Here is a 20,204-nt window from a genome sequence, read left to right as displayed (position 1 = left end):
TGGGGAAGGGGTGCGTACTGTGGTTCTGGTCAGAGCTGGTGTCCTCCAGGGACCCGAGCTACAGGGGCATGGACTGCTGTTCCCACCCCCTTCGGGGGGGCCCTGCACACCACTACAGCGTTCCCTGGGGGTGCAAGAGTCCGGGCGCCGGCGGAGGGTGGACAAACGCCCCCTTGCCCTTTGTCAGCACACACCCTGAGCTGTACATAGTGTTGCGCCACCTAGATGCCCACCTGGGGCAGGTTCGAGGCCCCTCCCCGGACCTGCCCCTTCCCACCCGCCCTGCAGCGCCAGTCCCCAGTCCCGGCTGGAGGGGGGCGGAGCCGCGAGCGGACCCGGCCCTGCGGGGGGCGGGGCGGGAGCGCGCCGGAACCCGGGGGCGGGGCCGGAACCCGGGGGCGGGGCGGGGGTCGGAGTCCGAGTCAGAGGCCGCGGGCGGGGGTCGGAGTCCGGGGGGCGGGGCCGGGGCGCGGATTCGAGTCCCTGGCGGGGGCGAGATGGCGGCGGAGCAGGACCCCGAGGCGCGCGCGGCGGCCGGGCCGCTGCTCACCGACCTGTACCAGGCCACCATGGCGCTGGGCTACTGGCGCGCGGGCCGGGCGCGGGAGCAGGCCGAGTTCGAGCTCTTCTTCCGCGGCTGCCCGTTCGGCGGCGCCTTCGCCTTGGCGGCCGGGCTCCGCGACTGCGTGCGCTTCCTGCGCGCCTTCCGCCTTCGGGACGCAGGTAGCCCGGCCCCGGCCCCGGCCCTCGCCCCCCGCCCCGGTCCCCCGCCGCCTAGATGAGACGCCCCCCGCCCCCCGCCGCCCGCCGAGCCCGGGCCGAGCCTCCCGTGAGCCCGAGGCTTCCGGCTCCGGTCCCGACGCGTCCTGCGCTGGCTCCAGCGGTGAGGGCCTCTGTCCCCCCAGACGTGCAGTTTCTGGCCTCGGTGCTGCCCCCCGACACGGACCCCGCGTTCTTCGAGCACCTTCGTGCCCTCGACTGCTCGGATGTGACGGTGCGGGCCCTGCCCGAGGGCTCCCTCGCCTTCCCCAACGTGAGTGTGGGGTGAGCGGGGCGCGCGGGGCGCACAGGGCGCGGGCCCGCCGGGAGTCGCCCAGCCGACACCCCTCCGCCCCTGCAGGTGCCGTTGTTGCAGGTGTCGGGGCCGCTCCTGGTGGTGCAGCTGCTGGAGACGCCCCTCCTCTGCCTGGTCAGCTACGCCAGGTGGGGTCCCCGGAGGAGTGGGGTCGGGGCTGCGGGGGCGGGCCCTGGGCCCTGGAGAGGGGCCCCCCCCCGGTGACCTCCCGACGCCCCGCCCCGCGCGGCCCCGGCTCCCTTGCCCCCACAGCCTCATCGCCACCAACGCTGCGCGCCTTCGCCTGATCGCGGGCCCCGAGAAGCGGCTGTTGGAGATGGGGCTGCGGCGAGCCCAGGGCCCCGATGGGGGTCTCACGGCCTCCACCTACAGCTACCTAGGCGGTGAGAGCCGGAGGAGGGAGGCAGGGGCGGGGAAGGAGACCTGCCCGGAGCCCTCCAGCCCCGCCTGACCCCACGCCTGACCCCCGGCCCAGGTTTTGATGGCAGCAGCAATGTGCTTGCAGGACAGCTGCGGGGTGTGCCCCTGGCGGGAACCCTGGCCCACTCTTTCGTCACCTCCTTTTCGGGCACTGAGGTGCCCCCCGACCCGGTCAGTACCTCTCATCCCTGCTGCACTCCAGACAGCAGACCCCAAAGCCAGTCCTTGCTCAGGGGAGGGTGGTCCACCTGAGCCATCCTGGCAGGTAGCCCCGGTGGTGGCACTGCCCCCGCTCAGACCTCCCCCTGCACGAGGGACTGCCCAGCCTTCACTGAGCCCTCTCCGTAGATGTTGGCTCCAGCCGCCAGTCCAGGACCCAAGGTGGACCTGACTGCTCGTGTGGAGGCATGGCTGGATGGCGTGTGTGCCCATCTGGGGCTGGGGGTGCAGGAGCCCCACCGGGGGGAGCGGGCAGCCTTTGTGGCCTATGCCCTGGCTTTTCCCCAGGCCTTCCAGGGCCTGCTGGACACCTACAGCGTGCAAAGGTGAGGCCCAGGTGCTCCCCTGGGTGGGCTCTGCAGAGCGGCCACAGCCCCTCACGCACCCTTCTTGTACCCGCCCACAGGAGCGGTCTTCCTAACTTCCTGGCAGTAGCCCTGGCCCTGGGGGAACTGGGCTACCGCGCAGTAGGCATACGATTGGACAGCGGTGACTTGCTTCAGCAGGCCCAGGAGATCCGCGGGGTCTTCAGGACCGTCTCGGCCCGGTGAGTCCCCCGGACAGTTATGCCTGCGGAGAGATCCCGTGGGGGGGGGCAGGAATGTTGGGATGGGGCAGAGGGAGGAAGCAGTTTGCCCCTCCCAAAGTGAGGAGCTCTGATCCAGTTGCTACCTCAGTAGAGACATTGGGCCCTTGGTGGGCAAATTGGGTGGGTTCACCCAGGGGCTGAAGCAAAAGGCCAAAACCTGCACGGCTGAAGACAGACCCTTGGCTGGTGTTGGTGGCCTGGCGGGGGGGGGGCATCACTGGGGGGTGCATGTGACCAGGTACATCGGGGAACATTGGAGGGGCTGCCCCCATCACAGGTTCCAGATGCCCTGGCTGGAATCTATTTCCATCGCCGTCAGCAACAACATTGATGAGAAGGAGCTGGCCCGGCTGGCCCAGGAGGTGAGGTGGGGTGGGGCAGGGCGGGGTGGGGGCAAGCCAGAGCGTGGCTAGGAGGGCTCTGGGCCTGCAGATGTTAAGAAGGCCAGTGCCACCCTCTTCTCCTCCAGGGCAGTGAGGTGAACGTCATAGGCATTGGCACCAATGTGGTCACGTGTCCCCGCCAGCCTTCCCTGGGCTGCGTCTATAAGGTAGCGGATAGGGGGACCCGGTGGAGCAGGCCAGAGGGATCTCGGGTTGGGGAGGAGTCCAGCGATCCCAGCACACGTTTTTGCAGCTGGTGTCTGTGGGAGGCCAACCACGAATGAAGCTGACTGAGGACCCCGAGAAACAGACGCTGCCTGGGAGCAAGGCTGCCTTCCGGCTCCTGGGCCCTGAAGGTGAGCCCCTCCCAGCCCTCCAAGGCCCTTCTCAAGTCCCTGGGCCCCCTCTTCATTCTTGATGCACACACAGGGTCCCTGCTGTTGGATGTGCTGCAGCTGGCAGAGGAGCCACCACCCCAGGCTGGCCAGGAGCTGCGGGTCTGGCCTCATGGGGCCCGGGAAGCCTGTACCGTGAGGCCTGCCGGCGTGGAGCCCCTGCTGAGGCTCTGGGTCCAGCAGGGACAGGTGGGCGCCTCCAGCTCCTCCCGTAGTCTGCACCTTCAGCCGGAGTTGAGCCCTGGCTCTGGCCCCTGACCCAGCCCCTTCTTTCCGTCTTCCCCCCAGCTGTGCGAGCCGCTCCCATCTCTGGCCGAATCTAGAGCCTTCGCCCAGCTGTCCCTGAGCCGTCTGAGCCCTGAGCACAAGCGGCTGGAGTGGCCCGCGCTCTACCAGGTTGGTGCACGGCCACATCCTCAGCTGGCCCTGGGACCCTCTGTCCCAACGGCTCCCGCCAGCCTCTCTTCTTCCCACAGGTTGCGTTGTCTGATAAGCTCCGGGCCCTGGTGGACAGACTGGGTGCGGGAGGATCCTCGTGAGAACCATGCTTGGGGGGCAGCCCTGGGGACTTGGTGGTTTAGCTCCCATATCGGGCTCCCTGCCTGGAACCTGCTTCTCCCTCTGCCTGTGTCTCTGCCTCTCTCTCTCTCTCATGAATAAATAAAATCTTTAAAAAAAGAAAATCTTAAAAAAAAAAAAAAAAAAAAAAGAATCAAGCTGGGGTTTGCCTGAAGTCAACACATCACTCACTGTCCTGCACAACTTGTCCTGTGTCATTTTTTTCACCCAGCCTGCTGCTCCCTATACCCCCTGGGGCGGGTGGGCTGGAGTCTGGGATTGGAGTGTCGGTCCAGCTCCCAGGGGAGGCCAAGGCTGGGAGTGCCTGAGGCTCATGGAGCTGGACTCGGGGGGCAGATCTGAGGCTGGAGGGCACAGGACTGTGGGGAGACGGGGGCTTCTAGTGCCTATCTAGGATTTGGGGGAGTTGTGGGAGCCTGGGGGCGGGGAGCCATGGGATGGGAATGAGGTGCCAGAAAGAGGGCCTGGGGGACTTCCTGCATCCAGGCATGGCCGCAGACTGCACACCGACCATGGGCACATCAAGCCTCCCGAGCCGAAGAGCAGCCCAGGTGTCCCTGGCCACTGCTGCTGCCAACCCTACGGGACTGCCACGGGGACACTGCGCTCATGGGCTCCACCCTACTGGCTTGGCATCTGTCACCAGGCCTGGACCTTAGAGGGAGCCAGCTCCTGACCCAGCAGCCTCCCAAAGGGAGGGGAGCCAGGGAGGAGATGAGCCATGCTGGGCCTGCCTCTGCGCAGGGAGCAACTCAGCTTCCAGAGAATCACTTGGGCGAGATGTTCTCCGTGCTGTGGGCTGCGGGGGGGCAGGGGCTCTCGGATGCAGGCAGCACAAGGGCGGCAAAGGCAGGCAGGGCAAGGGTGTGGAGAGGTGCTGGCTTCCTGGGGCCCTTCCTACGACACTTCCGCCTCTTCAGGTATCTGACCAGACTGGCTCTTCTGGGTCCCAAGGCTGGGTTAGGTTGGGCAGTGCCCCGTGTCACCGGGGGAGCATGCCAGGATCTGGGACAGAGGCCTGATCAGGCCAGCCCTGGGGGGCATGAGGCTCAGAGGGGTACAGGATTCACCAGGCCCTAGGGACCCACAGGTCACCACGTCCTCTGCACGGGGCCCAGGGGCCCTGACCTTACAACTGACCAGGATGCAGAAGGCCCACCCCAACAACAGCGGTCCCAGCAAGGGCGCCCGAGTGGCTGCAGGCACACTCCTCTCCCCCCAGCTCCACCCCTGCCCTGCCTGAGCTCAGAGGCGGGGACAGCTCTCTCGACCCCCCTCATCCCCAGGACACCTGGCTAGGTCACAATGCGGCGGGGACAGCCCAGCTCCAGGCCCCACCGGCTCCTCTAGGGCTGAACCAGGCAAGGCCTTAGCTCAGGGCCGGCCCGGACTTCTGGACCCTGCTGGGGCCTGCTGAGGGCTGTCCACACTTGCCTGGGGTCTCCCCACCCAGGGGGATGGATGTTGGGGTACAGGTCCACCATCCCAGGGATCCCATCCCTTCCGCAGGGCCCTGGCGGGCACAGCCAGAACCCACACACTCGAGCTCCAGGCTGGCTACTCATTGCGAGGGCGGGAGGGCCCTTCACAAGCCACTGATGCCTACACCTGGGGGTGTCTGGAATGCCCCAACCCCCACACACAACGCTCGCACGCATGCGCCACCACGCCTGTCCCCGGTCCTACCTGCCCAGGGCCAGCTTCTAGGTCAGGCCCGGGCACGACTTCCCGGGAGAACCAGCACAGGTGCTGCAGGCCGGGCTCAGCTGAGCAGCTTGGGGTGTGCGGTGGCCATGGCCTGGGGACTGTGGGGCAGGGCCCGAGGGGGCCCTGTGGGGGCTCTAACCCTGTCGGCTCTGGCTGAAGGCATCCAGGCCAACCAAGGACAGACCCCGGGTCGCTCTTCTGCTGGCCCTCAGCCTGAACGTGCGCTTGAACCTGAGGTGGAGCCTCGGAGTGCAAGTGCCATCCCCCCAGCCGGTAGGGAGCCCTGCCCCTCGCCCAGGGGGCAAGGTCCTGCCCCTGAGGAACCCCACCAGGTGAGTGTGGAGGGAAGGGAGGCCAAGGGGACCCCAGGAAGGAGGTTGGGGAGCACTGGGGAACAGAATCAGGCGAGGCAAGACTTTATACTTCCCGCCCATCCTGTCCTAGGAACCCCAGAGTTCCTGGGAAGAGGGGGCGCTAGCTGACCTGGCCTTGTACACGGCTGCCTGCCTGGAAGAGGCTGGCGTTGCAGGGACCCAAGCAACAGCACTCATGCTGTCCTCCGCTCTGGAGGCCCGGGGGGAGCATCTGGAGGACAACGTAAGCCACCCCCCCCAGGGCCCCCGACACTCCTGCCGCTGAGTTCCAAGGTGGGGGGACAAGCAAGCGGCCCGACCAGCGCACAGGCTGCGGGCTGCACCTGCCCTGTGGGGGCACAGAGAGCGGCGGAGCCCTGATGCCCGCTCCCCTGTACAGGTGTATGCCCTGGTGCGAGGGCTGCTGGCGCAGGTGCCCAGCTTGGCCCAAGGGAGGCCCCGGCAGGCGGCTCTGCGGGTGCTGAGCGCACTGGCCCTGGAGCATGCGCGGGAAGTGGTGTGTGCGCTGCTCCCAAGCTCGCTGCCCCCCGACCGGTAACCTGCCGCCGCAGCCACATCCCCGAGCCTCCTTCCCCATGCAGCTTCCTTCCTCTTCCTGATCCTTCCTGATTGGCGGTGGAGTTTAGCCCCAGTGGGGGGGGGAAGGAGGGGGGCAGAGCCTCTGAATTCCCTCCACCACCTATCGCCCTGCCCTCGCACCTGGGGGGCCCGGCTCGGGGCCCTGCCATTGCCCCCAGGTCACGCTGGGAGCCCAGCCCAGGGCTCCAGGGTGGGACGAGCAAGCCAGCTGGCTTCTTGGCCCCAAGGCCCCTGGCTCCTCTGTTAACCTGCCCAGGAGACGTTTTCTTTGGTTTCATCCTCTGCAGTGACCACGTGCAATCCAGCTTCGTTTCCCTGCTGCTGGCTCTACGCGGGGTTTGGGGTAGTCTACACAGACGCCACTCATTCTGGTTCTCCGGGGTTTGCGGGGGCAGGGGGACTCCCCGTCTCAGGTGCTCCGTCCCCCCAGGGCAGCCGCCGAGCTGTGGCGCAGCCTGAGCCGGAACCAGCGCGTAAACGGGCAGGTGCTGGTCCAGCTGCTGTGGGCGTTGAGGAACGAAGCCGGGCCTGAGCTGGAGGCGCTGGCGGTAGGAGACTCCCCAGGGCCCAGGGGCAGGAGCCGGGGCGGCAGCTGCTCCTCAGTCTGGTCCTCAGGTGTCCGCGGCTTTGTCCTGGAGCTCTCGGTGTGCGGGGCACCAGGGCCTGAGCCCAGCTCCTTGTTCTGCAGGCCACTCGGGCCCTCGGGGAGATGCTGGCTGTGTCTGGCTGCGTGGGTGCCACTCGGGGCTTCTACCCACACCTCCTGCTCGTGCTGGTCACGCAGCTACACCGGCTGGCGCGGCGTGTGCGCTCCCCGGATGCCCCTAAGGTGCAGGCCCCATGGCACCGAGGGCCCCCGCACAGCCACGTCAGGTGAGGGGCAAGCGCCAGGGAGAAGTGGGGGCTGGGCCAGCGCCCTCCTCACCCTGACCCCCTGCCGCCGGCCCTGCAGCTGTGCTGTGGAAGCCTTGAAGGCTCTGCTCACCGGGGATGGTGGCCGCATGGTGGTCACGTGCATGGAGCAGGCCGGGGGCTGGAGAAGGCTAGTGGGAGCCCACACCCACCTAGAAGGTGTCCTGCTGCTGGCCAGGTGCTGCGGGCAGGGGGGCGGGGGGTGGGGGGGTTACTGGTTAGGGGGAGCCCGGCAGCAGCAGGACAGAGAACGCCCATTTCCGCCCCACCCCAGTGCCATGGTGGCCCACGCTGACCACCACCTGCGGGGCCTTTTTGGGAACGTGCTGCCCCAGCTGCGCAGCCCCGACGACACGCAGCGCCTTACGGCCATGGCCTTCTTCACGGGGGTGAGCCTGCTTCCCCGCGGCGGTGAGGGGTGGCCGTGGATGCCTGAGTGCTGACCCGCCGCCCCCTCAGCTGTTGCAGAGCCGGCCCACAGCAGGCCTCCTGAGGGAGGAGAGCATCCTGGAGCGGCTCTGCGCCTGGCAGGGCGACCGCGAGCCCACTGTGCGCTGGCTGGGCCTGCTGGGCCTGGGCCACCTGGCGCTGAACCGCGGCAAGGTGGGGGCCGGGGGGAGGGGGAGGGAGAGGGGAGGGCACCGCGGCAAGGTGGGGGCCGGGGGAAGGGGCGCACCGGCAAGGTGGGGGAGGGACACCGGGGCGGGGGGTGGAGAGGGCACGGGGTGGGGGAGGGGCGAGAGGGCGCTGCGGCAAGGTGGGGGGCGGGGGGCACCGGGGCGGGGGCGAACGGCCGCCCACGAGAGCCCCTGCCCCCGCAGGTGCGGCACGTGAGCAGGGTGCTGCCCGCACTGCTGGGCGCGCTGGGCGAGGGCGACGCGAGGCTCGTGGACGCAGCGCTGGGCGCCCTGCGAAGGCTCCTGCTGCGGCCTCGGGCTCCCGTGCGGCTGCTGAGCGCCGAGCTGGGGCCCCGCCTCCCGCCGCTGCTGGACGACGTAAGCCCCGCCCCGCCCCCGCAGGACCCCGCCCCGCCCCTCTCTACAGGGCCCCGCCCCCCAGCCCCCACCTTGCCGCGGTGCCCTCTCCCCCCTCCCGCCCCCGTCCCTGCCCCTCCCCAACCCCACGGGGACGCCGCCCTCACCAGGCTCTCCGGGTCCTGGGTCTGCCCCGAGCGCGTCCTCCCACGCAGGCCCGGGACTCGGTGCGCGCCTCGGCCGTCGGGCTTCTGGGGACGCTGGTGCGGCGGGGCCGGGGCGGGCTCCGGGTGGGGCTCCGCGGCCCCCTGCGGAAGCTGGTGCTCCGGAGCCTCGTCCCTCTGCTGTTGCGCCTGCAAGATCCCAGCCGGGACGCTGCTGAGGTCAGCCGCCCCCTAGACTGTCCCACTGCTGTCCCCATCCGGCCCTCCCCATCCCCCCGGCGCATCTGTGAAGTCTGAGGTCAGAGACTCCTCCAGGGACGCCCACGTCGGGGGCTCCCGGGTGCCTGGCCTTTCCTGGGCCGCTTACCCTGGGCTGCTCGGGCCCTCGTCCTGGCCGCCACCCCCCACCCCACCCCCCCACCCCCCGTCCCTCTTGTCACTTTCTGGACCTAACCCTGACCCCGTCCCCTGTCCTAGAGTTCAGAGTGGACCCTGGCCCGCTGTGACCAGGCCTTGCATTGGGGCCTGCTGGAGGACATGGTCACGGTGGCCCACTACGACAGCCCTGAGGCCCTAAGCCGCATCTGCCACTGCCTGGTCAGTAGGGGAGGACAGTGCCTGGGACGGGGTATGGTCGGCCGCCCACGGGCTGCAGTGGACACCAGGCCCCCCAGACTGAGTCTCCTCACTCCCCCAGCCAAGGTGGTGGCAGGCCTAAGACCTCAGGGCCTGCTGCCTTGCCCTGGGGGCTCCCCAGGGGACCCCAGCCTGGGGGCTTGCACGTGCTGCCATGAGCCCATCGCTCCCAGGTGCAGCAGTACCCGAGTCACGTACCCAGCTTCCTGAGCCAGACCCAGGGCTACCTGCGGAGCCCACAGGACCCCTTGCGCTGGGCAGCGGCCGTGCTCCTAGGTGAGGCCATCCTGCTGTCACTCAGGGCTCTGGGAGCTGGACAGGCCCCTCCCTGTTGGGGTCTGGGGCCAGCGCTCACAGGTGTGCCTCGGTCCAGGCTTCCTCATCCACCACACGTGCCCGGGCTGCATCAGCCAGGACCTGCTGGACTCCCTGTCGCAGGGTAGGGCCCAGCTTGCTCGCTGGAGTGTGGGGTCCTGGAGAGGCTGTAGGCACAAGGCCGGGGTGGGTGGGAATGGGCTGGAGGGCCAGGGCCTGGGGTACGTGGTGGCCCTGAGAAGCTGCCCCCACCCTCCTGCCCGAGCCGCCCTGTGCCTGCAGACCTGGAGCAGCTGCAGAGTGACCCGGAGCCCGCCGTGGTGGCCGCCGCCCACGTGTCCGCCCAACAGGTGGCGCTGCTGACCCACGCACAGGCCCGGCCCCGCAGCCTGCGACTCCTCCCAGAGGGCCTCTGGCCCCAGCCCTGCCCCCGCCGGCCCCCACCGGCCTTCGACGACAGCCCGTTCCAGCCCCGCAGCTTCATAGGCCGCTGGGGCTGCGTGGGACCTGGCTGAGCCCAAACGGAGCCAGCCCGGAGGGTGCCTGGGGCCAAGTCAGGCTCTGGCCAGTACGGCCAGGGCGGGTCTGCAGAGGAGGCCCACAGGAGTGCTGGTGGGCAGCCTGGGCCTGGTCCTGGGTGCACACACACCCTCCCCATCCAGGAGCGCTCCGCCCGGCAGCCTCGGGGCCTAGGACAGCGGTGCCTCTTGTCCCAGCAACAGCTTGTTCTCAGCCTCCTATGCCTCTTGCACCCTGGACGGCACCCTGCCTCGCAAGCTGGGGTCTGGTGGGGACATCGTGAAACTGGCCTGACCCTGGGAGCCGGCGCCACCATAGGCTGCCTGCTTTCTGGGCCTGCGCACAGCCCGGCTCGGCCTCCCCGGCCCATCTGGGCTCTCCTCCCCAGCAGCCCCTCAACCCCCGTCCCCCGTCCCGTGTCCCAGTCCTCACTGGCCTGTCTCCGTGCCCCCACCCCATTCCTGCTTATCGTGTCACACCACCTGAGCCTTCTCCTGGTTTCCCCTGACGTCCCCGCTGGAGGCTTGGGACGACACCTGTGGCTTCAGGTGTGAGGTACCACTGTCAGCACCCCACCAGGCCGGGCCCTCACACCGGCTCTCCAGCGCCCTGCGTGGGCTTGGACGAGGACAGCACGACTGGACATGCAGGGAGGAAGGCCCTCTGGAAGCCCGGCTCCTCCAGAACGCCTACCTTGAACTATTCTCTCTCCCGCCTCAGAGAGGCCTTGGCTCACAGCCTCTTGGGGGGCTGAGAGCAATCCTCCCAGTCTGGAGACCCCTTGGGGCCCTGTGGGAAGTGTTTAAAATAAACACAGGTGGATGAAAGGGCTGTAGCATGTGTCTGGGACGGGGTCTGTGCCCAGGATGGATTCTGATGACCTCTGCCTGGTCCAGCGTGTGGCTGAGGATCACACGTGAGGCAGTGTAGCCAGGAATAAGGATCCACCCGGTGGCGGGGTGAGAGTCAGGCTGGTTCAGAGTCCAGGTCTGTGGCCAGGGTCAGGCGGGGCTCAGCCTGAGATAAGGAAGAGAAAGCTCAGGAGCTCAGGCAGGAGGGAGGTGAGGTGTCTCTGGGGCCAGGCAGGGTCAGGCTGAGGGCGCAGGTCTGCAGGGAGCCAGGCAGGGCTTGGGTGTTAATTCGCAGGCTCCAGAGCAGATGCAAAACAAGATTAAGCCGTAAGAAACGTAAGAAACGTAGGGAGGACGCAGGCCAGGCCAGGAGGCCCTCAGACTCCAGGGAAGGGAGGGCGGGAGGGGAAGCAAAGGGTTGGTGGGAGCATCCCGGGAGGCCGTGCTGGCCTGGGTGCCCTTGGGCTCCCAAGACAGGTGCTGTGCGGGGCTGGGTCTCCCTCCTCAGTTTCCCTGGAGGCAGCCGGTGTGGGGGGAGCATCCTCAGGGCTCTAACTCAATCGGGGCCATAAGCCAGGCAGAGCAGGAGCCTCAGGCTGCCCTTGGTGGCGGACCCTGAGGCCAGAAGCCAGCCTGGCCTCCCCACAGCTGCAGCCCGGGAGCCAGGCCTCAGGGGCCCGCTTCTCACCAAGGGGAGCCCGGTGGGACGGAGGCCTTCTCCAGAGGAGGCCCCAGCCACCATGGAAGCTCGGGCGGGCTGTGCTTCCCTTCCCACCCCTTAGCAGGGGCGCAGGCTGTCTCTTGCATGACGCATCGTCCTGCTGGCGGCCCCGTGCCCATCCCCATTCCTTGGCCCCCACCCAGGACCACTGGACCAGCCGCCCTCCAGGTGTGGGGTCCATGCGACGTCCACGTGGCCCGAAGGCCCAGACGGTGGCTGGGCCCTGGGAGTGTGGCTGTCCCGCCCTGTGGCGCTGCTCAGCTGTGTGCCAGGTGAGCGTTTCCAGCCCGGGGAGGGGTCTAGGCTGACTGGCTCCACCGGACCTGCCCGCAGAGGGGCCGCAGGTGCTCCTGCCTCTGGAATGCTTCCCGAGATCTGGCCTAGGTCCCGTTCACGCACCATGGTTTCCTTGGCAGCGCCCCGGACCAGGACTCCCAAAAGAGAAGCGTGGGTCCTGGAGAAGCCCAACAGGCCTGGCACTGCCTGCCTCCCTCCCTGTGTGGGAGGCGCACCTAGAGGGTTTCTGGAACCGGGATCTGGGACGTTTCCGGGGCAGTCCGCTTTTGTTCTGATACTCATTCTGCCGTTGGGTTTGGATGCCACACGTCCTCCCGAGCTCTTGTCCTGGCGATGGCTGGACTCACGAGCCCTGGTCCGGGGTGGGGGGTCCCCGAAGCTGTGTCAGCAGCGGGCTGTGACGGTAGGACAGCACAGCTTCCTCCACCCTCCCGCATGACTGCATCTTCCACCGGGAGAGGGATCTGTCTCCCGGCTGAGCATATTCCTGGAGATGGGGAAGGACACCACCTGTCCCTACCCCCGGGGCGCTCCCACCATGGGAGGCTGAATGCCCAGGGATCTGCCTCTGGGGCAAGGAGGGATTTCACTGCGTGTCCAGAGCCCCATGAGCCCCAGGAGGACAGGGAGCCCCGCGGTGTCACAGGATCCAGGGTGGAGACCATGGAGGAGACCCCCCCTGCTTGGCCCCCATGTCTCTCCCCACCCCGAGTGGGCACAGGAAGCCAAACAAGAGACGGTCCCTGCTCCCCACCCAGATCTAGGGCCCCTCAAAAACTCGGTGACCCATCTTTCCTTTGTGTATCACATTTACTGACTTTCCCCAGCTCTCCACCCCAGGATGCACTGGCCGCACGGCTGGGTGGGGCTCTCGCCTTCCCGGTGCGGGCAGCCAGGTGGGCATGAGCCCCACGCCGTCTGGAGAGCTGCCCAGCACGCTGGCGGGCAGAGCCGGTCAGCCCTAACAGGGGTCCTCGCTCAGGCATAACAGCAGTGCCAGACAGGCATAGAGTGTACACGTGTGGTCCCGGGCCTCTGGCTCCCAGCACACCTGGGGGTCGTCCACCTGCAGCTCGAGGCCACACTCCTCCAGCAAGACCCAGGCAGGTGCCTCTGCATCCCAGCTGCCCTCCAGGAGCCCCTGTGGCAGGGACACAGCCCTGCGCTCCTGCCAGGGGGTGCTCTGCTCCAAAATGCTCTGCACCTGGTAGGACAGGGTGGGGGCTTGTCCCTGAGCAACTCTTCCCACGCCGCCCCAGCATCCAGCACCTGCCCGCAGCACTCCATCCTAGAAGCACCTGGGGCCCCTCAGCACAGCGGCCCCTTCTCCCAGCGATCTGTGCTCTCTTACCAGCTTGAAGGGCCGGGACAGCTCTCCTGTCTCCAGGACCTTTGTGAGCAGCTTGAGCTGGGTTTCACTCAGCCCTGGGAGGAGACTTGAGGTAAGAAGGGTCCAGAAAGCCCAGCTGGAGAAGCCCGCATCTCTGCCCCGACCTGCCCCGCCCCAGCAGCGGCTCACCAGTCAGCAAGTCCACCAGGTAGAGAACGGGTCTGGCAAGTTGCTCTTCTAGTGCTCTGGAGGTATGCACCAGGCACTCGAGGACAGTGCCCACCGGACCTTCCAGGGGTGCCACCCACCCACAGAACAGGCCCTGTTCCAGCTGCGGACACAGGGAGGGGCTGTGAGCCCGATGGCCCGGGTGCAGCCCCCCCCTGCACCCACTCCAGCAGGCCCACTCACCGCCTCCTCCAGGGTTTGCAGGGCTGGCTCCTCCTGCAGCACCCGCACCAGGCCTGCCAGCAGCTGGTCGCACAGGCCCCTGGACAAGCCCCGCAGGCCCTCAGCCTGGGTCCCCACCTCTGCCAGCAGGCCCTGGAAGTCTTCTGTGACTGCCACCAAGTCCTCGCCAAACCCGTCTGCGGGGAGATGGCTGGAACTGCCCGGCTGCCCACAGGCCCCAGGAGAGCCCTGGTTGGGAAGGGCAGACTCCCAGGGGCAGAAAAGGGTTCCAGGGTTGTCAATAAGGTACTGACCCGACTGTATTTTGGAGCCTGCGCTGCTCGTGGGCTTGTGATCTGGAAGGGACAGAGTTAGGGTGGCGTGCAAGCCCCTGGGCCCTCACAACCCATCACCACCCCAACACTGGCAGCCCGGGCGGGTGTGAGGCTGTGCCAGGCCGGTGTCAGCGCTGCCTTGTAGCTGCCCCGCCCAGCCTGTGTGTGCACGTGTGTGTCCATGCATGTGCGTGCACATATCTGTATATGTGTGTCTGTGCATGCCTGCACATGTGTGTCTGTACATGTGTGTGGATGTGTCCGTGTGTGCATGTGTCCATGCATGTGTATGCCTGTCCATGCACGTGTGTGCATGTGTGCTAGTGTGTGTCTGTACATGTGTGTGCGTGTATGTGTGCACATGTATGCGTGTCCATACATGCGTGCACGTGTCCATGTGTGGGTATCTGTGCACGTGTATGTGTGTCCATGTGTGTGTGCGTGTCTGTGCACATGTATGCATGTGTGCGTGTCTGCATGTGTATGTGTGTGCATGCATATGCGCATGTGTCTATGCATGTGTGTGCGTGTGTATGTGTCTACTTCCACGCCTGGTCCTCAGGAGCCTCTCTGCTGAGCTGAGCTGTGCAGAGGCCCCGTCTGGGGGCGCCCACAGGCCTCACTTTTCTTGGACTGCTTGAAGGTCCTCTGCTTCTTGTTCGGGAAGAGGAGGACATCTGGCAGCCAGAGCAGAGATGGGGGGCACGTTGGCCGGTGACCCAAGCCTCCCCTCACCCACTGGGGCCACCCTACACCATTGGCCCCGCGTGCCCAAACCTCCCACTTCCCAGAGCATGGGCTCCCTTGGCCCCCCCGGCCCCCTCGGCCCCCTCGGCCCCCTCGGCCCCCTCGGCCTGGGAAGTGGTCCAGCCAGGTGCTTGCAGCACCCCAGCCAACTGGCAGTTCGTCCCCTGCTTCCCTGCCTATCTGTCCTGGAGCCTGGGCCCCAGAAGTCACCCCAACCCCAGCTCACCCCAGTCAGGGCCGATAACCAGCTGGGCCACCTCGAATGCTAGGATGCTGCCTGAGGGGATGGTGACTGTCTTCTTCCGCCTCAGATGGCCCTGGCCCTGAGGGGTGGATGTGGGCTCAGGACGGGGCTCTGGGTTGTGGGGTTGGGTAGGCTGGGTGCTGGGGCTGGGGGTCTGCCTGGGGGCACCCCCTCCTGCCTCCCCAGCCCATACCACACACCTGGAGGGACAGGGCTCCAGGCAGGGAAAACTGGCCGGAGCCCTCCTGCTTATAGATCCAGGTGACTGTCACCTCCTTCTGTGTCTGCAGCACTTCTGTCACCACGAATATGTCGTTGCCACAGTTCCGCAGCTGCTCTAGGACTTTGTGCTGGGGCTGACGCAGGCGCCTGTGGCAAGTGGTTGGCCTGGAAGCTGCAGGGGTGTGTCTGGCCCTCCCCACCCCCGGGTCATGGGACCAGCTTCCCTCCTGGGACCTCAGCCTTTGTGCCAGCCCCGGGGTGGCCGGGAGCTCTGTGGGTGCCCAGAGACAGGATTCCCATCCTTCCCTCCCTGGGGGCTCCCGATGATGTTTGTGGGAGGGGTAGCCTGTGTGGAGAGGGGGCACAAGACCCAGGGGTGCCAAGTGGACATCCGCAGAACCTCCAGATGCAGCCAGAGCAGAGATGAGGGGCCCGGCACAGACTCCCTGGGACTCCTGACGCCCCAGGCTGTGACCCGGTGGCTGCCTGGGGTTGGCAGGTCCCCCCCGGGGCTCACCTCTCTTGGCGCATGGTGTCCCAGGTGTTGGGGACCACTCGCAGTGTACACACGTTCATCGAGGTGCTGAGGTTGTCAGCCACTGTCGCCTCCCCTGCCAGCTGCACCTGTCCTGGGGGTGCCAGCTCCACAGAGCCCTGCAGCTGCCCGTCCATGAAGTCGCATACGTGGAAGGGGCCATCACATTTCACATCTAGAGCCAGACCAGAGCTGAGGCCCCTGTCCTCCCACCTGCCACCCATCCAACCTGGGCAGACGGCCTGGAAGGCAGGAAGCCCAAGGCCCAGCGCGGGCAGCAGGCCGGCCAGCTGACGCCCTTCCCACCAGGCTGGGTACCTGGTTCTGGGTCATTAGGCTCCAGAATGTCCCTGATGGACAGGTTGATGCACTTGTAGCGGGGTTTCCAGAACCACAGTCTTGAGAGCTTCCTGGCCAGCAAGCAGTAGGGCTGGAAGCTGGTGGAGCTCCGCAGACTGTCCACGGGGATGAGCTTGCCTCTGTGGTCCAGCTCCCGGATCACGCTCTTGATCACTCCCTCAAAGGCAGATCCCATTGCTCCTGAGGAGGACAGGGGGCTCAGCCATTCTGCCCTCGGGGCTGGAAGAGGGGGCGGGACACCTCTGGTCCTGGATGCCCTGACGGGCAGCATCTACCCTGACAGCCACTCGACTGTCTCTCCGCGGGGCTGGTGGGCACCTCTAGGAGGGATGGCATTCGCAGCCCTCGGCGGGGCTCAGGCCATTCACACCATCTGTACCCAGAGGGCCCTGGGGGGGGGCTCTCAGTGCTTGGGGGGGCGGGGGGCGGCCGTCAGCCACCCACAGAGACCTTTGTCACTTTGTCCACCCAACGTGGCTTAGAGCCACTCACAAAAAGCCGCCACTGAGGGAGGGAAGGGCAAAGCAGGAGAGTGACGCCAGGACAGTGCTCTACAACAGCCGGGTCCCCCGCTGAAGCATCCCGAGGGCAGGGGAAGAAATAGGAAGCACCGAGCTTCTGGACACTGGGCACAGGGGCCCGCAGCCTGGCGCAGCCACAGCGTCCCCCGCTTCCCAGGATGTCCTCGGGGCTTTCTCTGTGCCCGGAGTTCCATGAGCCGCCTGTCCAAGGCTGAGGCCTCAGGGACCAGAGGCCAAAGCAGGCCTGACCCCGGGACATGGGAGGCCTGGATCCCAGGCAGGGGAGCCGGCCGGCCCCAGCCACTGCGGTGGGTCAGTGCTGGTCCGTGTGTGGAGGAGGCCAGGGGTGCCTGGGAGGCAAACCCAGATGGGCTTCCGAGAGGCCTCAGACTTCCCCAACGGGTCTGGGTCTACAGGGAGCCGGGGAGGGGCCGTGAGCAGGTGTGCCCCAAAGAGTGGGCATTGCCCCCGCTCAGCGAGAGCCACCCGCCCCCCCCCGGACCAGGTAGAGGGAACGAACTGGGCACAGGGAGCAGCTCACTGTGACTGTCACCCCCGGCTCCAGGCCCGCGACGGGAAGCAAGTCCGCCCCAAGACCAGGGCGGCGCTGCTCTGCTGAGGAGCCTCCAAGCAAGCGTAGCCAGCGCCCGGACCGAAAGTGAAACTTTGGCCTCTTGACGCCAGCAACCACTCCCGGAAACACCCCAGCCCGCAACGGGGGGGGGGGGGGGGGGGGGCGCCTCCTCCCGCCCAGCCACCCAGCCCCAGGGCCTCGCCTCCAGCTGCAGCCCTTCTGAGGTTTCCTTCCTACGCTCGCTCGGGTCCGTCGACGTTTCTGCAAAGAAAACGTTCAGAGGGTCAGCGAGAGCGGCCTGGGCGCCGGTGGGGGTGGGGGGACAGCCCGTAGGTACCCCGTTTCTTTTGAGGAGACGAAAGGCTCTGAGGTCGGCCGTGGCGCTGCTGTCACGACTCCAGACGCACTGAAGCGAGTCGTATGCCGTGTGGACCGCTCGTCCATACAGCTGTTGCTGAGAAAACCTGCAGTCAGGAGTTTTTTTTTTTTTTCTTTAAGATTTTATTTATTTATTTATGTGTGTGAGAGAGAGAGAGAGAGAGAGAGAGAGAGGCAGAGACCGAGGCAGAGGGAGAAGCAGCCTCCTTGTGGGGAGCCCGAGGTGGGACTCTATCCGGGACCCCAGGATCACGCCCCCGGCTGACTGCGTTGCTAAACCGCTGAGCCACCCGGGCCGCCCTGGAGTCAGGTTTTCAACATCCAGGCTGTCGTCCCACTGGTGCTGGGCAGCGACAGTCACGGCCAGGGCAGGACAGCCAGCGGGAGCCCCGCGGGCTCCCCCTCCCGCGCTCCCAGCCCTGACACCCTGGAGGCCGCACGGGGCGAGGCTCGGCCGGCTGCCCCTCGGGGGCGGTGGGTGCTTGTGGTGGCCGCAGCTGCAGGCCCGCCCCTGGAGGCCACTGCTGCCAGGAGCAGGAGGCTCCAAGAGCCTGAGCGGGGAGCCCGCGTGTGCTCACGCGTTTGCTGTGTGCGCTATTTGCGCTTGCACACATGTGTGCCTGTACACATGTGTCGTGTGCATACCTGTGTGGAGGCCGCGAGGCCAAGGCCGGGCCGCGGCTGCTGTTGCTGGGAGGCTGTCCCGCCTGGGGCCTGTCTCCTCAGGCACAGTCTGCTGCTTCCCCTGCTCCCGCGCGGCCGCCCCCGGGGCCCTGGGTCCGAGGTGGAGGAGCTCGTGGGCATCCGTGGGCAGGCTGCTGTGCAGGGCCCTGCCACAGCCCTGACGGGGGTGGGGAGGGTGGGGGCCGGGGCAAGGCTGCCGCAATTCCTCTTTCGGTTTCAGTTTCTGCCAATAACCAAAATACGAGGCACTGGCCAAGCCCAGCCCGCTGCGTGTCTATCTCCCAGGCTCCTGGCTTCCTGCGAGGACAGAGGTCAGCCCTGGCACGGCCTGTGGGGACAAGAGGTGGGAGGGGCTGCCTCTGTGCCCTGTCCCCTCCCTGGCTCCCATTCAAGAGGGGAAGTGTGGCCAGCTGGACACTTTGAGGGCCAGGAACTCCAGGGCGACACTATGTCCTCCTCAAGCCCACCCTATGTCACATGATCACAGGTGAGGCTGCCCTGGCCAAGGCCCTGGGGGTCTACGGGGATGGCAGGTTGTGACCCCAGACGGGGAGGCCGCGGGCACCTCGGGCTGTGTGCGGGGCCTGGGGGTAACCCAGAGCACTAGGTGGAGGGCACCGCCCCAGGTACCCCAGCCCGAGCGTTGGGAGCACACAGGGCAGGCCCCAGCACCCCCAGCACAAGCAGCCCAGGGCCGGCTACAGCCGGTGGCGACCGTTACAGGGGCATTCCTGGAAGTCCGCGCCCACGCCCTCCGCAGCCTCCCCACCAGCCCCCATCACTGCTTCTGCCCTGTGCTCACGTCTCTGTCGCGCCCCCTGGGCTACTGGGGTCCCTCGCTCCAAAAATCAGTCAGGATTAGAGACTTCCCTGTGGCGGCAGCCCAGGGCCAAGAGAGTGCTGAGTGCAGACGAAGTCCCAGAAGTCTTCTGAGAATTAAGTCCCCCCTCACCCTGGCATCCCTCCCGCTCCATCCCCACGGCCACCCGGGGGGTCAGTAGCTATGGGCCTTGGGGCACAACTGCAATGACCTGGCCAGCAGTCGCTCAGTCAATGTTGTGCGGATCTCAGGGCGGCGGGGTCAGCTGCAGAGCAGGGCGGGCTGGGCTCAGGGGTGGCTCAGGGGCACCCAGGGGTCTGGGGGCAAGGGCAGCAGGAAGGCCCCTGCACTGGGCCCTGCAGTGATCTGTCTGGTTTGCTGGGCTTTCTGCCTGCTGCAGTGGGGGCCGCAGGACCCTATCCCACCCCAATGGGACCTCTGCAGGAGAAAGCAGCCCCCTTGCTCACGCTCCTGGTTTTCTGGGCCTTACTTCACTGCCCCAGCTGGGAGGAGCACTCACTGCCTGAATCCAGGCATCGCTGGGGCAGGAGGGGAGTGGTTACTGGCGGGCCCCGCTTGAGGTTTGCTTAGGTCCAGGCATGTGGGTTGTCCCTGAGCATATTGTGGAAACGCTGTGCTTTAGGGCACAGTAGACCCCAACACCTTTCTTCCAGACTGGACCTGGCTAAGAGTCTGAGGGTCATGCTTTTTAGCGAGGGTTAGGTGTGGGAGGTGATGCTGGGGTGACGCAGGGATCCCCAGGTCCTTGGGGGCAGCCGTCTCCCGCAGGGACACCTGCTCCCTTCCCTCTGGGATGAAAGGCGAGGGGGCGTCCATGGGGTCGCGGTCCCAGCCTGCCAAGCGCCTGTTCCCCCCTCCCCACCCAAGGCCTGGCAAGCCTGGCTCCCCTGGCTCCCACCTGCGCGCAGCTCCAGAGGGAAGGAGTTGGTAGGAGGGGTGGGAGTGCCGGGGTGGGTGGAAGGAGGCGGGTAGCAGGACAGATCTGACACCTTGATGTTCCCTGAGAACGTGCCTGGTATGGCTACGCTGCGCTCTCCTTAATAGGCCCTGCCCCTTCAGAGTGGTGGTGCACTTGCGGGGCAGCTTTGTGCTGTGGCGGAAGCAGCAGCAGCAGGAGAGTGGCAGCTGGGCGTGGGGAAGGTGGGGAGCAGCAGGCCTCACTCCAGGGCTTGTCTGCTGAACGTCTGCGGTGGAGACCTTGGGCCGCCCCTGCCTGCCCCGGGCAGCCCTCTGGGAGGGTGCGGCTCAGGTCAGGGCTGGGGGGGCGGTGAGAAAGGCTGCAGGAGGACGGTGGTCAGCAGGAAGCAAGCACTGCGGGGGAGACGGCACGCGGG

At 67.0% G+C, this 20,204-nt stretch overlaps 3 protein-coding genes and 1 long non-coding RNA gene across 15 annotated transcripts; 2 read left to right on the top strand and 2 right to left on the bottom strand.

The window, feature by feature from the left end:
* The first annotated feature begins 469 nt into the window (after positions 1-469).
* On the top strand, positions 470-3,764 carry NAPRT (nicotinate phosphoribosyltransferase). 5 transcript variants are annotated; one of them, XR_013352036.1, is made up of 13 exons: positions 471-723; positions 906-1,033; positions 1,121-1,203; positions 1,328-1,458; positions 1,551-1,666; positions 1,844-2,040; positions 2,121-2,261; positions 2,581-2,665; positions 2,773-2,853; positions 2,940-3,042; positions 3,142-3,270; positions 3,370-3,477; positions 3,558-3,764. XR_013352036.1 is itself a non-coding variant. In XM_077847551.1 (13 exons), the coding sequence occupies exons 1-13, from the start codon at positions 498-500 to the stop codon at positions 3,618-3,620; spliced, it is 1,617 nt and encodes a 538-aa protein (XP_077703677.1). In that variant the 5' UTR covers positions 472-497; the 3' UTR covers positions 3,621-3,764. The 5 variants fall into 5 exon arrangements, 4 of the variants coding, with proteins under 4 accessions (XP_077703676.1, XP_077703679.1, XP_077703675.1 ...); XM_077847551.1 differs by having other exon boundaries at positions 472-723; positions 3,116-3,270; XM_077847550.1 differs by having other exon boundaries at positions 470-723; positions 1,581-1,666; positions 3,116-3,270; positions 3,370-3,764.
* On the bottom strand, positions 1,324-7,804 carry LOC144283450 (uncharacterized). Its single transcript, XR_013352037.1, has 3 exons — positions 7,535-7,804; positions 6,441-7,413; positions 1,324-2,284 (listed from the first exon to the last, which is right to left on the bottom strand). It is a non-coding gene; the product is annotated as an uncharacterized LOC144283450 (long non-coding RNA).
* On the top strand, positions 4,084-10,667 carry MROH6 (maestro heat like repeat family member 6). The gene is made up of 14 exons (XM_077847554.1): positions 4,084-5,699; positions 5,812-5,964; positions 6,121-6,275; positions 6,751-6,868; positions 7,009-7,193; positions 7,273-7,410; positions 7,507-7,621; positions 7,692-7,835; positions 8,054-8,227; positions 8,422-8,589; positions 8,848-8,967; positions 9,180-9,282; positions 9,380-9,445; positions 9,604-10,667. Exons 1-14 carry the CDS (start codon positions 5,118-5,120, stop codon positions 9,834-9,836), a joined length of 2,454 nt encoding a protein of 817 aa, XP_077703680.1. The 5' UTR covers positions 4,084-5,117; the 3' UTR covers positions 9,837-10,667.
* A 1,833-nt stretch (positions 10,668-12,500) lies between these two features.
* On the bottom strand, positions 12,501-18,212 carry GSDMD (gasdermin D). Of its 8 annotated transcripts, none has more exons than XM_077847543.1 (12): positions 17,991-18,212; positions 17,305-17,431; positions 17,170-17,228; positions 15,831-16,052; positions 15,495-15,687; positions 14,956-15,124; positions 14,738-14,834; positions 14,388-14,441; positions 13,451-13,785; positions 13,229-13,370; positions 13,061-13,134; positions 12,501-12,913 (listed from the first exon to the last, which is right to left on the bottom strand). In XM_077847543.1, the coding sequence occupies exons 4-12, from the start codon at positions 16,045-16,047 to the stop codon at positions 12,671-12,673; spliced, it is 1,524 nt and encodes a 507-aa protein (XP_077703669.1). In that variant the 5' UTR covers positions 16,048-16,052; positions 17,170-17,228; positions 17,305-17,431; positions 17,991-18,212; the 3' UTR covers positions 12,501-12,670. The 8 variants fall into 8 exon arrangements, with proteins under 8 accessions (XP_077703669.1, XP_077703670.1, XP_077703673.1 ...); XM_077847544.1 differs by having other exon boundaries at positions 17,305-17,421; XM_077847547.1 differs by lacking the exon at positions 17,305-17,431 and having other exon boundaries at positions 13,451-13,626; positions 13,744-13,785; positions 17,991-18,211.
* Positions 18,213-20,204: the final 1,992 nt, after the last annotated feature.

Source organism: Canis aureus, chromosome 14 (assembly GCF_053574225.1).
Source record: "Canis aureus isolate CA01 chromosome 14, VMU_Caureus_v.1.0, whole genome shotgun sequence".
NCBI lineage: Eukaryota > Metazoa > Chordata > Mammalia > Carnivora > Canidae > Canis > Canis aureus.
Note: the sequence above shows the minus strand (reverse complement) of the source record. Positions and strands in the feature narration are given on the sequence as shown.

Bases quoted from the DNA above. Each gene is read 5' to 3' on its own strand.
- NAPRT (XM_077847549.1), top strand. From the start codon at position 498: ATGGCGGCGGAGCAGGACCCCGAGGCGCGCGCGGCGGCCGGGCCGCTG. The intron at 1,459-1,550 runs GTGAGAGCCGGA...CCCCCGGCCCAG, and splicing joins CACCTACAGCTACCTAGGCG to GTTTTGATGGCAGCAGCAAT. The intron at 2,041-2,120 runs GTGAGGCCCAGG...ACCCGCCCACAG, and splicing joins GACACCTACAGCGTGCAAAG to GAGCGGTCTTCCTAACTTCC.
- MROH6 (XM_077847554.1), top strand. From the start codon at position 5,118: ATGGATGTTGGGGTACAGGTCCACCATCCCAGGGATCCCATCCCTTCC. The intron at 5,965-6,120 runs GTAAGCCACCCC...TCCCCTGTACAG, and splicing joins GGGAGCATCTGGAGGACAAC to GTGTATGCCCTGGTGCGAGG. The intron at 7,194-7,272 runs GTGAGGGGCAAG...CCGGCCCTGCAG, and splicing joins CCCCCGCACAGCCACGTCAG to CTGTGCTGTGGAAGCCTTGA.
- GSDMD (XM_077847543.1), bottom strand. From the start codon at position 16,047: ATGGGATCTGCCTTTGAGGGAGTGATCAAGAGCGTGATCCGGGAGCTG. The intron at 14,835-14,955 runs GTGTGTGGTATG...TCCACCCCTCAG, and splicing joins CTGGAGCCCTGTCCCTCCAG to GGCCAGGGCCATCTGAGGCG. The intron at 13,135-13,228 runs GTGAGCCGCTGC...GTCTCCTCCCAG, and splicing joins CCTGGTGGACTTGCTGACTG to GGCTGAGTGAAACCCAGCTC.